General features: G+C 37.7%; 1 protein-coding gene across 1 annotated transcript in view; it reads left to right on the top strand.

Moving 5' to 3' along the window:
- Positions 1-744: 744 nt before the first annotated feature.
- GPN2 (GPN-loop GTPase 2) overlaps positions 745-16,431 on the top strand; it is a 248,605-nt gene continuing 232,918 nt past the window's right edge. Inside the window, exon 1 of the mRNA XM_044084153.1 lies at positions 745-1,361. Within this exon, the coding sequence (XP_043940088.1) occupies positions 942-1,361 (420 nt within the window). The 5' untranslated portion in view covers positions 745-941. The remainder of the gene's footprint in view (positions 1,362-16,431) is intronic.

Below are 16,431 nucleotides of genomic sequence, written 5' to 3'. Positions count from 1 at the left end.
AATGCCCCAGGGCAGATAGCCTAGTACTATACTATGAAACTATGAAATAAAAGCTTATTCTGGTAGCGTTTTAGTTGCTTATTCTGTTTCTTATAACATTTAGGTGTTTCAGATAAAATAACTGTTTTATGCAACTATTACATAAAATATAAGAAATAATTTGGCCCTAAAATCTCAGGACATTTGCCATTTTTACATTTTTTTTGCAGGACACAACTGCCCAAAGCCTCGCAAAGTGGGACTGGTGGTAACCCTACACAGGGACTATAATATCAAACTTTACTGAATGGTTATAACATTCAGTTATTTCTTAGAAAACCAAAAATGTTTACAAAGGGCGGAACAAAACTACTAGATAGGGATAGTTGAGAGGTCCACCTCTATATATATAAATATCCCGTGCCGCTATACATAGCTTTGTATTACATACTTACAGAGTATTCCGCGGTCTAAATATTTACAGCCTGTGTCAACGTAAAATCTTCAGATGAGCTCACACAAAGGATAAAGGGGGTTAGTGGACAACACAATTCCAAAACGGGACTTGCTACCAGAAATAAAAATATCAGCAATTATTTAAAAACAATAGCAGTACTACATTATAGTAATATCAAAGTGAAACAAAAAGCACGACTCGAGAAAATACGTGGAGTTAATAAGGCGTAGTATGATCACGTGACAAGTGGACGTAGTTAATTCCTTCCGGTTCTTTTGGGTCCTAGTGGTTTCTGTATTAAGGTAGCTGTTACACATTTTTGTACTTTACTGCTACTGTCTGAAATTGGTTGTATAGGTGGTGGCGTAAAGTCGGTTAGTTTAGTAAGTTGGACCTTATTATGGTTATATATTTTTAACAACTATCTCAGAGTATTTGTCTTGTACGGCAGTTTAGCGATATGTTTATTATTAATTCATGGGCTGTGTGAAAAATATAAATTACGATGTCCAAAGACCCCAGGCTTCCTCATTCTGTGATATTTGGACAAGTAGTGATTGGCCCGCCTGGTTCCGGAAAGACTACTTATTGTTTAGGAATGCAGGAGTTTCTGTCTAAATTAGGGCGTAAAGTTGCAGTAGTGAACCTGGATCCTGCAAATGAAGGCATTCCGTATCAGTGTTCTGTGGATATTGCGGAGCTAGTGACTTTAGAGGATGTGATGGATGGTCTCGGTCTTGGTCCCAATGGAGGCCTCATTTACTGCATGGAATATTTGGAGGCTAACTTTGATTGGTTACAGAGTAAATTGGACACCTTGAAAGATCATTATTTTTTGTTTGATTGTCCAGGACAGGTGGAATTGTATACACACCAGAATTCCTTGAAGAATGTTTTTGCACAGTTAGCCAAATGGAATTTCAGGGTGAGTTCTAGATGAAGGCTTGCTTCAGAACTGTGAGCTCAGCAGCTAAAAAGTTATATTGTATTTAGCACCTGGCATTCGTTTTTGAAGCAGTTATGATTTTGGTGTTGGTGTTCCATGGTTAGGGTGAAAAATACACCCACACATGAAATCTCGTGGTACTTATTCTTCTTAATAATTGTTGTATTTGGATTGGACTGTTCTGCAATGTCTCCCCTTTCAAGAATAAGATTTCCTGTCTTGGAAACTGAAAAAGTGATAAATACTTGAGAATGATGTTAGCCTAGTATTTACCTGTGAAGAAGTTAAGTCAGCAGACTTATCACAAGCCAAGCCAGTAACCCGAGGTCATAGGTTCATAGGTGCATGCTAGGCTAATGGCCCTGGAGCCTTTGCAAGCCTAGCCCATAGAAGTGCCCTGGCATTTTGCTGCTTTGTATCTGTGAATTAAAGGTATTAAACATTATGCCAACACACCTCCGTCATTGTTTTTCTTATTGAACAGGTGGCATGATCCATGTTGGCATATTTTGGCTAAGGTCCAAATGGTTACGTAGAAATGTAGAAAATATGTAGTTTAACAGTGTTGTTTGTGTTTACAGTCTTAAATGCATTTGTTGTGGTTATACCAAACGACTATTTATAACCGCCTTATCTGCTTCTGTTATGGTTATCTTAGAACAGAAGTATTTTATTCAGGGAGAGACTTTTTATGTTCTGCATATTGCTTTCGTGGTGGAAAACCTTCATTTAAAATTTTCAGTTAGATAGTTATTTTTGTAGGATGTTTAGGTTGAGGAACTGATTTCCAAAATGAAAGGTATATTTGGAAGAGACTACTTTTCCCTTTGTTAATTTTGGATTGTGAAGTGGGAAGGTTACCAGTGCACCAACAAATCACGAACATATTTGAAATAAGCCTGCAACAAAAAGAAACATCATTTTTGTTTATTTTATATATTTTTTTACATTTGTTTACCAGGAAAGCCCTACTGGACAACAATTCCTTTTTCAGCGGAGGCCTGGGAAGAAAAGCTCCAAGACATACAGTGACTAAAAACTAAACAATTTTACATAGTGGTTAATTCAAGGGTAATGGTTTAACAAGTTTACAAACTCTTATGGAGTGAATTGGGAGGTGCCTGCATTTTAATATGACAATACGCTGGGTATCTTAGTGATAAGATGGTGAAGCTGTAGGTTTTGTTACAGATTGTGGAGCTTTATTACTTGGAATGAGGTAGCACTGGTGATTTACTGGCATATTCAGTTTACCGAAGAAACATTTTTTGACCATTGTTATCCCAACTGAAGTAGAGAGCAAAGACAAAGCAGAATGTTTTAGGCACATGGTAGCTATTTCAGGATTCTCTTTATGAGAAGAGAAAGGAGACTATAGTTTATCCATAGTCCTACTTTTCAAACTATGGGACAGTTTTTATTTTAGGCTGCCATCATTGTTGGGTGAGTGCAAGTTTTTAAGTATTATCCCTGAGGTGACAAATGACATAGGTTTAATTTTCCCTTAGTTTAGTTAAACCCTTATTCTTCTTAAAATAACTTTTCTGGAGTAATGGTGGCTGTAGTACGGAGGACATGACCATATTGATGCGTTTATTGTCATTTTTACAACCAGTTTAATGCACTAATTTACCAAATTGTGACAAGCTTGGAATCTCTGTGACTGACTGATCCCTCAGTCAGTTTCTGCTTAACTTGCTGTCATATACCATCTCCTATCTACACTTCTCTGCTGTTCTCCACTTTTTACTAACCCACAAATAGCAAAATTTGCTGATAATATACCAAACAGGACCCATCATTACCTTGCTCCTCAAAAATTACACTGGCTTGAATTTCCTAATCTGTTATTGGTCAATCAGCTCACCACTGCCCACTCTATTATCCACAAACCTGAAAACTGCCCTGCACTCTCCAACCTAGTGCAACTAAATACCAACCCCAGAACCCTTTGTTCATCCGATAAACTTGTACTCAAGGTTACAAAATCCCATAATTACTTTGACTCTCTCTTCTCCTTCAAAGTAGCCAAACAGTGGAACCTATTACCCCAGAATATCGTAAAAAACACAGATCATCATAGCTTCAAAAAACTCGTAAAGGAATACCTTACTCAACAATGGCTATGCTCCTGTAATACTCCTGGCTAGTTTCTCATGCCTTTTATTAATTGTTTTCTACTCTATCTACTTCTACCAAATGAACGTACCACAATGGTTTTTAGTCGTATATCTAATGAGTTTCATATTACTGTCTGTATGTAATGTTTTCTGTTTTACATTCCTTTTTGTAAATTGTGATTGTTGGCAACTGTCAAACGTTTTGTATATTGTTTGTAAATCTTTTTGTACTATTGGTATGGAGCTTATCTTCTCGGGTCTCCGCTGAAAATGGGCTACTTGCCCAGCTGGACTCTACCCGGTTAACAAATGTAAAATAAAATATAGTACCCTTTCCATCTCCAGCATCCATAAGTTTATGGCTGACTACATTTACAAAGGGGACCCTCCGCATGTGTATCTTGTCTGAAAAAGTAACCCTTTTGGCTCTCACCATCAGGCTTTGCTTCTCTGGCAACATTGGGAGTGCTGTAGTAGGCCATATTTCCTTCTTTGTCCAGTATACCTTTCAAGTTTAGACAGCTCCAGTGATCAAAGGCATAAAGTCCTGACTGCTGACCCTGGTTCATTTAGTGGCTTGGGTGCTAGAAGAGCTGTCTGGGGCAAGGTAAAAGAATGATGTAGTAGTACCTGTTCCACTGTCAGTGGAAGTATGGGTAGTGAATATTCTAGGGAATGTCCTAGATGTTACAGTTCATGGCAGAAATGAGGGTTATTCATAGGAATATCCATGGCTTCAGATAGTGGAGGCAGGGCATTTGAGAAGCATGTGTCTATTGAGACAGTATGCAGCATGTTGCAAATGCCCATGGCATACCCCCATATGAAGGTACTCCTGCCAGGTAAGAGAGAACATCAGTACTCCCAAACTAGCTTGTAGACGAACACTTAAGTGTAATATGATGGTTCCCTCCATGTGTGCTTCCCTCACTTGTTGCAGAGTGTGTTTAACCCATAAAACTAAAAATGCCATTATTATCTAGAGAAATGCGGCCATCCCAAACGGGATACCTGTGGAATGCAGCCCAACATGCCCTGGCCCTGGGGTGTATAAGGTGACAGGACATGTTTGCCAGGGTCCAGAGCCATCAGTGAGAGACCCTAACAGTAGATCCATGAGATCTATTCTCCCCTGATGAAATGAGAAGATCTGTGCCAGCCATTTTCATCTTAGGAGAGAGCCATGTGACTCTTCCTTTCCTGCCCAGAAATCCCAGTTGGCCCTCAATTCCCGATCGCAAGTGTAATGGTAGGGTGTGGGCTAACTTTCTGACTGTGCAGGGCAGTCTACCCTCTTCCCCATAGGAGCACCCCTCTGTGCCACCTCTTACAAGCTTTGCTATTGCTGCATTCTGAGAAAAATGTGTGCCTGTGTAAGGCAAATTCCCCTCAATTTACAGTGTGAATGTCACCGAGGATCCAGTCACAGGTTAAAAAATAGTAAATTTTATTTAAATAAATAAAATGATTGAGCACTTTCATCTCATCAGAGAGACTATCAGCATAACATGAGCAGATAAGTAAAAGATGCATTTTTTTAATACTGTTGAAAAGGCAGTGCTTTGATGCAAACAGATGCACAGGATACTTGCTGATTAAATGAACTTTTCTTAAAGTTACAGGCCTCCTTAACACATGGAACAGTATTTAACGTACAGATCTATTGGTAAATAAAGCACATTGGTTAAAAACAAAGTAAGATATTTAGAATCTGTCAGCCCTAATAATAAGTGCTGGATTCAGTCGCTATATGTTCATTTAAACTTGGAGGAAAAGTAGCACAAAGTGTAGGCTGCCGCATAAGTTCTCTATACGTAAGCCAGCACTTCCAGTCCCCCCCCGATTAATGGTGATAGTTTCCAAAATCTCAAAGAAAGACTTATTAAAAACAGAACAGCCTGTAGAATGTTTGTATAATGTGTTGGTTACTTTCTGGCTTGCAATATCATAGTTTCCAGAATCTCAAAGGAAGACTTATTAAAAACAGAACAGCCTGTAGAATGTTTGTATAATGTGTTGGTTACTTTCTGGCTTGCAATATCATAGAGGTGTTCATAAATTCATGTTTTAAGTGCTCTTTCAGTTTTTCTTATATAATATGATCAACATTGATAACAATTTGCTAAATAAACAACCCTGGATGTATTGCAGTTATCATTTTGGTAGGTATTTTAACTTTTAAGAATGTTGTGCAGTGTAAATGTTTGTACCTTTGTAATGTATAAACAATGTTTGCAACAACCACAAGAATATGCACCCACTTCTAGAAAAGTGTAAGTAGACATTTCAAAAAGTCTGTCTTCTGTAAATAGATTTAAACCACTATCCTGTGTGGGATGTCATGGTATCCAGATAATTTATCTTTTCCTTATTCCGGCTGTAGGTGAACTTTAAATATTGAGTGGTACTATTCAGGTAGGTGAGGAAGGAAGGAATTTCATCCCGTGTGCCATCCCACAAGATAAAGATGTCATTCAAATGTTCCCACCCTAATAATGCAATGTTGTCAAACTGGGGTGCATGCTGCACCCATGGCATCACCCTTAATTTGTTGAAAGTATTCATCTTTAAAAAATATAAAATTATTTTCCAAAATCAGTGACATAAATTCCACCAGTAAACTCTATTTTCTCCAAAAAATTTTTCCAACACCCATTTTCCATTAAACTTGATTTCATTAACTCTTTTTCAGTCCATATTGTCAATATAACATAAAATATAATTCTGTCCATTTCTTCAGCTTTTTTTTTTTTTTTTACCACCATAAAAGCTAAATTCAGTCATATTCATTTTTTGTTTCACTTTATTCCTTTAACATATTACATTTACATATTTAATTCAATAAAGCTTTACCCTTAAACACGTTCTGTAGTTTCATATTGTCCATATGCATGACATAAATCTTGTATTTTTTATATGGCATATTTGCCTTAACAGGTAAATTTCTTATGGTTATCTCCAGAAAAAAATCATATTCATGAATCTTTGTACCATATAAATCTCATTTTTATTACCTTTTTCTCTGTTTCTATATCCTTCCATGGATCAGCTTAATAAAAAAGCTTTCATAATATTCTGATACTACGCTGTTCTATCCTTCTCTATTCTATTTTTAATTTCCATAACATAATTTTATTCTGATACTCTCCAAAATCTTCATTTACATTTTCTTTAAATCGTTTTCCTGCCTTCATTTTTATTCAAACACGTGATATTTATTTTTGACAATAGTATCAGTCATATTTTCTCCTTTTATATAACATCTGAAGGCGTTCTAGGCTTTACGCAAGTTAATTGATTCTGCAATCACTATAGGAGTCAACATTCCCAGTCTTCCTTGTTCTTATTTTCATATACAATAGTCCTCTCTTGACCAAATTCAGCCTGGAACCCCATATAAAGGAAATTAATACGTTCATTAACTCTTTTTCATATTTTGTAGGAATCCTGTAATTATTTGCTATATAAGCAATTTTCCTATCACCATTGTGTTTATCAAGAAAGCTTTCTTCCTATATGAAAATCAAAATGATTTCCAAAATAATGTCATATCTGTTACTACTTTGAATAACATTTTCCATAGTTCTATGTACACATTTTGTCCAGACTTGATTCCAAAAACATCTATAACCTCCGTATTAAATTTTATGTTTTATGTCACCTACCAGACCAAAACCTGTACTTTTTTTCTTTAGTTATACACAGTCCAACTTCATTTAATAATACAGTTTGCCTTTGAAAGACTGTTTTTCCGTATGTTCTTAACACTTTTAATGAAGCAAAACACAATCCAGGAACTTCCAACCACAAATTAATTTGACTTGCTCAACACAGAATACAGTTGAGCGCTTTCATCATGTCAAGTATGACTTCCTGAGAACAGTTTAAAATACGTACTTCCTCTGTTTAAATAGCTTAACCCACCAATCAAATGACATCATTCATTAAAGGACAAATATTAAAAAATACTAATATGATATATCTAAAAAAACTATTAAATATGTGTGTTATAATTTCTCTGCATGCATTTTTAAAAATGGCATTATACTAAACATTTAATTCAACCCAGGACCAAAATTTGCATTGATTCTAACTTGCTACATTCTCTTTCATCTCAAGTTTGTTTTTCCAATTACCTCCCCCCCCCCCCCCCCGAGAGCTTGACCCACAACTTCACAAATTCCAAAAAGGAAGTTGGTACAATGTGGACTTGTTTTTAAATGTTGACCAAGGGCATTGTTATCATCACCCTTCCTTATTTCATATAAATGTTTGTAGATAGTCTACGAAATACCCTCTCTATCTTTCCTGTATAAAAGTACTTACACCCCTGACGCTACGAAATACCCTCTCTATCTTTCCTATATAAAAGTACTTACACCCCTGACACGAGGCTAAATAAATCACCGCCTTGGTGTTATAAGTGCCTGGTTTTAAATATACTAGATACCCTGTGTTACTTAACTCCACAACGGGATCAGTTAAAATATATTTACAAGCCCCACATTTACCCGTTCCTTTATTAGCTATTCTAGGAATAGTAGTATGCTCCAACAAAACTTTCAAATTCAAGTCTGTTTTGTAAACAAAGTGAGGCTCACTATCCAAAACTTCCAAGAGACCTTCATTACCTTTAAAAACTACCCACTTCTTCTTTATAATTTCCTTAATCCTTCCTGATGTTTCACTATGTCAATACCATGGACCGTTGAAGTTGGTCCTTGCCTTCACTATTTGGGACATTCCCAGAAACCTGTTCCATACTCAATCATGGGACATATCTAGATTCCCAAGATTCCATAACCTGAGCACAGGTACCATAAACCAAATTATTAAGGTACCCCCTGTCTATGAAAAAAAGTAACCAAGGTCCCCATTTCCCACTGAAAAATATCCTTCTCTGAACACATTTGAGCCAACCTCACCATTTGGCCTTTTACAATATTCCTTTTTACGTACATAGGATGACAGCTGTTGAACTCTAAATAATCATTGGAAAAAGTCGGTTTTCTAAAAATTTTGGATGTGAATTTCCCATTAATCATATCCTTTGTCAATGTCACATCCAAATAATTAATGGAATTTTCATCAAAAGTACTAGTGAACTTAAAATAGTCACATATACTGTTTAAGTAACCAATAACTTCATCGTGTTTACCTTTGGTCTTCCATAAGATAAACACGGCATCCAAAAATCGAAAATATAAAGTCCATTGATCTACATAGCAACTAGAAAACTTATGCTCCTTCTCCCACATGTTTTGGAGTGTTTTTCCATATGTTCTTTATCACTTGTGATTATTACAATGTCATCAGCGTAAGTATACGTTACTTGTAAATGTAGTTCATTCAGTATTCGATGTCCTGCCTTGTTTGTCATTTTATTAATTTTGTTTATTATCATATTCATAATTCAATGAAAATATAACACTACTACGTGGACACCCTTGTCTTATTCCAGATCTTTTTTGAAGCTGTTCACTAATCCATCCATTAACATCAAGTTTAACAATATTTCTATCATAAACAGATTTAATTACATTTATTATTCTTTTACTAACGTGTTATACATTTAAAATATCCTATAATATTTCATATTGAATACTATCATAAGCTTTACTTACGTCTCCTGTCATGGTTTTTGCATTAACATTTTTGTTTATGATCCACTGCTTCTTTGATAGTCCATAACAAGTATTGAACTCCTTTTCTGCCAAATAGTTTGATCATATGACTTTCCCATTCTATTTGCTAATCTTTTAGTTATGATTCTCATAAAAATTTTATAATTTGTATTTCAAGTTATAGGTCCCCAATATCATCTTTGTCTCAAAACTCCATTTAATTTTTCAGTAATTATGCTTTTCTCTAGATATACATTATCCTTCTTATTTAATTTGCTTGTTTCATATTTTCTTTTTTTATTTCTTTTTTGATATATAAATCCGATACATATTCCTTAATTTTTTATGCCTTCCTGTGATTTACTTGTATTCTTTCTTCATTCTTTAGTTTTCTTATTCTTTTTTTCTTCAACTAATTTACTTAAATAAGGTGCTGCTACTACTTTTTTCCCCTTGTAAACAGTATTTTTGTTTATATAACAGCTTATTTGTCTTTAACTGCGGTGGTGGTGCTGCGGTAGCGTTGTCGCCTCACAGTAAGACGTCCTGTTCGATTCTTGGCTAGAGCGTCACATGCGTGAATGGGCGTACCTTAGGTGAAGGTTGTGCATCAGGGCTGGCAACTCGGCACGTAACAAATCTACTGCCAATCATTAGCGGACCGGAGTTCCACTGTGGCGACCCCTAACCGGGAAAAGCTGAAAGACACAATAACAGCTTATTGGTCTTCATTTGATTCTTTTCATACATTCTCTTTCTTTCACATACAATATTCTCTCTTTACAGTATCTTGAAATATTTCTTGGGTTAAATCTGATACACATTCTTTCTTTCTGTTATTTTCAACACATTTCTGAAAAAAACATACTTTATACTTGTAACTAATCCACCATGTGGTCCATGTTTCATAAAATTCTCATAGCTGTATGATTTTTCCATAGTGTATATATTACGTTCTTATCTTTTTCCAATTCTTTTTCAGCTAATCTTTTAATTCCTTTTCCTGTTTTTTATATAGGATCATAGGAAGTTACTAGGCTATTGTCTCTGAGGCCCTTTACAAGCCTAGCCAAGAATTTAGCCCATGTTCCAACAAGTCCGCACCCTGTGCCACTGTCCAGCAGGGATACAGGTGGAATCTGTTCTCCATCCAATTATCCAGGTTGCACGTAAAAAGGGTTAATGAGCTGCTCTGATTTACATGGAGAGGGAGTCTGTTCTGCAAAAGAGGAGTCTCTCGGGCACAAATCTGTCCCGCCAACAAATCCTATTGATGTCACAGACCAGGTTGAGGTTACGCGTGCGGGTTACTCGAGTGGAGCTTGACTTGCGGATATGCAGCAGTCCCATCAGGGCGGGGTCTGAGATTGCGTTGTATGCCAGACAGAGATCACCTCTGAGGCATCTGTAGGAGACTTGAGTAGAGGGACAGGGCTTTTAGGCTATCTGTGTAGGGTAGATGTTTGAGGCCCTGGATAACCCGGGTGAGGAACCTATGTGGTCTGTCCAGCTGCTGCATGTGCTTTGTGAGGTATTTGCCGAAAGGGGTGTTCTACTCAATAATGGATCTTATAAGGGAAGAATACAGGGATGTTATGACCCCCCTTGTCCCTGGATGAGATATCTTTACTAATGAGGTGGGCCATGTAGAAAGCTTTCTGTACAATGGAGGCAATATGGTGGTCAGAAGTCAGTTTGCTATCAACCTGGGTGCCCAAGTCCCTCACAACTGTAGTACCTTACTATCAATGTGATAATTTGTGGGGACGTCACTTTCCCCAGAAGGGATGATGATGCATTTTTGGCATTCAGTTTGAGGCCATATTTCTGGCAGTCTCGCATATAATCTTCCTTTTCATGTATTCTTATCCATATTGGTAAATGATCAGAAGGTCCGGTCTCTCTCATTCCTTGCTGTATAATTTTTAACCCTTCTGATATCAAAAATAACCAATTTCAGTCTTGCTTTCATTTCTTCACAAGTCCAATGACTATAGTCCCATACATATAATTTGCCATATTTCATTAAACTATTTTAACATCCTATCTTTTTTTGTCATTCTTACATTACAATTGAAATCTCCCGCTATTATTATATCCATATTAGCAGTTGCATAATTTCATAATTTTCTAAACATTTTTCTTTTTATGATTACATATGCTTATAAGGGTGTAATTCTGAAAACATTATTCTTCCATCTTAAATGTATTATAGTGATGCATCCTAACTCCACTGTTGTGACATCTAATATTGTAATATCTTGACATAATATACATATGCCCAAACAAACTTCCTTTCCCTTGCCTTCCTTAACATCTAATATTGTAATATCTTGACATAATATACATATGCCCAAACAAACTTCCTTTCCCTTTCTTTGCCTTCCTTAATATGTTTTATCTGTAATTTTGTCTACCTCATTCTGATTTACATTTCCTTATACTATGTTTTTCTTGTTCTGCATCTTGTATAACCTACAGTTTGTTCCTCATTTTCACAATCTAACCAAACATGTCATGTATTACCACACTTTTTTCATTTTATTTCATTCACTTTTTTTTTTTTTTTTTTTTACTTCATGCCCTGTCTGTCTGCATTTAAAACATTTCCTTTAGTTACATTCACTAATCAAATGATCATCTTTTCCGCAAAAAAGTTTTGGGCTTACCCCTATATTGAACAAAACCTCTATTGCCATTCTCATTTATGACACTTGGTATATGCTTCACATTATTTTCCATATTCAGTATAACTCTACATTCCCAACCTCCAGTCCATAGTCCTGTTTCATCATAAATCTTATTAGTATCCATCGCATCCTTACAAATGGTCATTAAATATATTTTTAATTCAGCAGCCTCTACTTCTGTTCTAAAATGTACCATTATCCTTTTCTTAGTTTGTCCAAAATAGGATTGAATAACATATTCTGACCACAGATAAACATTCTTTTTAACTCATAATTTCATAAAAAAATCTCCATATATTGTCCATTTTAAAAGAAGTCACAGAAAGTATCTTTATTAATCAAAATAAATGCTCTTACCTCTTTAGCAGAAACACCCAATGGTGTAATTAATGAATCCCATCTATCAAGTCCTTTATCCTTTTTACTACTTATTTGGCCAGTATACCTTTTCTTAACTTCTTTCATTTCTTTTCCTTTAACTGTCTGAGCACAGGTCTTCACTTCCAATTCACTTTTTCTTCCTCCTCCTCCTTCTGTCTTCTTCATTATCTCACTTCATGATGCTACTGCCCCATTCTGTAGCTCACTGTGGTCAAGTAGTTGCTCCAGATAATCATCCCGCAACCATCTGGACTAGAGGGTTGTAATAATACATCCTGTTTGGCTCTCAGATTCATTCCCAAACGGCTTCTGCAGAAACACCTTTTCAGTATCTGCTAGCTGTTCATCCACCACGTCACTTGGCTTTGCATTCTCCTTTTCCTCCGATACAGGCACATCAACAAGTTCTCCATCATCCTCGACATTTGGTAGCAATTCCTCCAGTTTCTCCGGGCCGCCTTCATACCTGGAATGGAAACCTGGAAGATGATAGTATCACACACAGCACTTTCTCCTTAAGCAAAGAGTAGGGGATGTTCCCTGATGCCCTGGCCACATTTCCCCATAGAAGTATAAATGCTACCTCTGGTCTCTCCTAAAATGTGGGTACTGGTCTAGTGGAACTGACACGGTCAAAGGATGGATGGATATTTAAATAAATAAATAAAAAAAAATTCAGCTAGCAGATTGTCTGGGGCTAGGGTAGTATACTTTAACCTGGAGATAAATGTTTTGGTTGTCAGAGTAGGCAGTGGTTGGAGAGAGAGAAAGAGGGGAGATGATATTAGTTGGATGTTCAGCTACTGGTGATGATGAAGAGGGTAAGTTTTTAATGAGAGATGTTACTGTTTGTATGACATTAGAGTTGAATATTGTAGCTGAGCTGTTAATGTCATCAGTTATGGATGGGGCAGATTGAGTGGTCTGTCCAGGGTTTAGCTGATGGTAATCCGGAATGCTTTGGGATTGCTGTGATTAAATGTCTGAAGATTAGTGTAGAGGTCTTTTTGTTAGATTTGATTTTTGCCTTTACAAGCATTTGTATTGCTGGTGGCTTTCTACTATGCTGTTTTGTTTCAACCTATATTGTGCCTTATCTGTTTCTGATGTGAGCTGTTTATATTATTTGGTAAGCCAGGGGGTTGGGTTAGCTTTTACCCTTTTGGTTATGAGTGGCATGTGTTCATTTAGTATATTTAGGAAAAAATTGTTGAACATTTCTACAGCTTCATCTATTTGCAGTATTTGTAATACTTTTCAGTTTATCAATTTTAGTTTTGCTGTTAACATCTCTTTATTTTATTATGTTTAAACATCTTCATTAAAGTATCACTTAAGCCATATAAAAACAAACATTAACAGAAATTTTTTTTTCATTTACATGCACTGTACATCACATATCTTTTCTTTCTTTGTAACTTTTGATCAGTCCATCATTACATGAATTCCTGCCTTCCCTCAAATATCACTCCTCTTCCTCCTGAATACTATTCTGCATGGATTGTTCCCACAATTTCCATTTACTTCTTTGTAATTTGCTCCTTCCTTTTCTATTTCTTTTATAAAATTCAGTACTTGAAATGCATTTGCTTTACACTTTTGAGTTCCATTTTCTACTAATTGCTTTTTTGGCAGCCAACAGAATGAAACTTTAATAAGGCTTTACTATGCCGTGGCAATTCAGATCCTATGTTCCAGCTAAAAAATAATTTGCCATTTGCTCACCCATAGGTTCATAGGTTCATAGGTTTATACTAGGCTATCTGCCCTAAGGCATTTATAAGCCTAGCCCAAATTATTGTGGCTTACGCCACCCCTTATATGAAAAAATACTGTGCCCATTAGTTTGTTGTGCCTCTGTCCAGCAGTGACCCAGAGATGATTCCCGGGGTAAACCTACGATCTCCCATCCACAGGTCTAGATTTCTCTTGAACAGAGTCAGCGAGGTGCTCTGCCTCACATGGACCGGGATTTTATTCCACAGCATAGGGAGTCTCTGAGTGATAAATCTATCCCTCCAGCACGTCCTATTTATATCCGTGCTAAGGTTTAAGTCGCTTGCTCTAGTGGTTTTGGTGGATTTGGATTTTTTGAGGTGGAGCATGTCCATTAATTCCGGGTTGGACATGGCCTTGTATGTCAGGCACATGTCACCTCTGAGCAGACGGTATGCGACTGAATAGAGCTGGAGTTTCTTCAATCTGGCAGCAAATGACAGATTTTGGAGTCCCTTTATCCTTTTGGTGAGGAACTTTTGGGGTCTCTCCAATTGCTGCAGATGTCGGGTGAGATACATCCCGAATGGGGCATTGTACTCGATCATTGGTCTGATAAGTGAAGAGTACAGGGGAACAATGACCTCACTAGATCTGGATGTGAATCCCTTCATGATCAGGTGGGCAATGTAGAAGGTCTTTCTAACCACTTTAGCAATGTGAGTGTCAAAAGAAAGGCCACTGTCAACCTGGGTCCCCAGGTCCCTGATAACCTCTTCTGTGCTTAGTGGATTGCCACCTATATGGTAGCTTGGGGTTACCTTGTTTTTCCCGAAGGGTATGACTATACATTTTTGGCGTTTAACTTCAGGCCATGGCTCTGGCACCAGCTATCTGTTTCCGTGAGTCCCTTCTGAAGGATATCCGTGTCCGATGCACTTTCCACTATGGCCCAGTTTGCAGTCATCTGCAAACTTTGTCAGCCAAAGTCCTCCCATGTTGGCCTGTACTTCTGAAGTAGATGCCAAACAATAGGGGCCAAGGACCGAGCCCTGTGGGACACCACTTGTGACCGGCTTGGAGTCTGACACAGCGCCAGCAACTCTAACCCTGTGGGTTCTGTCCTTAAGCCAGTTTGCAACCCATCTTGTGACATATGGGTTTACATTTAAGCTGGTAAGTTTTTCTACAATACCCGAGTGGGGTATTGTGTCGAAAGCCTTTGCAAGGTCAAGGTAGGCTGTATGGACTGCCTTTCCCTCATCAATGGCCTTGGTGACTATTTCCAAGAAGTCGACCAAGTTCAAAAGGCATGATCTTCCCTTGACAAAGCCAAACTGGGTCGGGTCCAATGTCTGCAAGTCCCCTATATCTTTGTTTATGAGCTCCATTATGATCCTCTCCATAGCTTTGCAGACTAGACTTGTTAAGCTTATGGGGCGGTAATTACCAGGGTCCGTGAGGCCACCTTTGTGGAGTGGGACCACAGTTGCCGTCACGCCACTCCTTGGGCACGTATCCTGTGGTAAGGCTGAGATTAAACAGCTGCCTTATGTGCGGGTTTAATTCCTCATTTAGCTCGTGTAGCACACAGCCGGGGACACCATCCGGTCCCATTGATGCTGTGTTTTTAGCTTTAGAGAGCAGCTTTCACCTGCGCATTTGAGATGTCCGGGAGGCTACACTCGGCTGGGATAGTTATCTCTCCTTTAGGGGAGAGGGGTGAAGTTTGCACTGAACCTGTCTGCCAGTATGTTGGCAATGTCTGTGGGTTCAGTGATTTTTGTATCATTTTGGACTAATTCTGAGCATATCTGTGAGTTTCCACCCAGGTTCCTAACATAGCTGAAAAAGGCCTTATGATTGTCCTTTGAATCCATGGCAATTTTTCTCTCAAAATTGGCCTTAGTTGATTTTATGAGTGCTCGTATTTTTTACTAATAATGATCAGGGGTGACTTCCCTTTTATGGATTTTGTTCTATCATGTAATAGCTTTCTCCTCTTATTGTAAAGTTTGTTAATGGCTGGGGTCCACCAGACTGGACGTTTGCCCTTTGTGGAAAGAGTCTTGGTTTTATTTGGGATTGCCTGATCCATGCAGTCCTGGAGGTGTTCATAGAAGGCATTTGTAAGGGCTTCCGCAGCTTGGGTTGTGGTTTCCTCTGACTCAGGGGCCTTGAAGGATACCACACCAGTCTTGAGTAGTGTGAAGTTTGCTTTAGAGAAGTTCTTCACTATGGTCTTTTTGTTTGGGGTGGGGGCGGGATGTGGATTTCCAGTGAGATTAGTTTATGATCAGATCTCACCAATGAGGGATATACTTCGGTGTGGAGCATTTTGTCCCCATGTTTGTGACAATGAGATCTAGTATATTTTCTCCTCTCGTGGGAACAGTGACTAGCTGTTCCATGGCATTTGAATTTATGAACTCCAGGAACCGTTGGGCTAGAAAGTTAGGGCTTGAGTAATGTTCCCAGTCTATATTCGGGTAGTTGAAGTCACCCAATATGATGGTGT

This window comes from Protopterus annectens, chromosome 1.part1 (genome assembly GCF_019279795.1).
Source record: "Protopterus annectens isolate FY-2018-M chromosome 1.part1, PAN1.0, whole genome shotgun sequence".
Classification (NCBI taxonomy): Eukaryota; Metazoa; Chordata; order Ceratodontiformes; family Protopteridae; genus Protopterus; species Protopterus annectens.
Note: the sequence above shows the minus strand (reverse complement) of the source record. Positions and strands in the feature narration are given on the sequence as shown.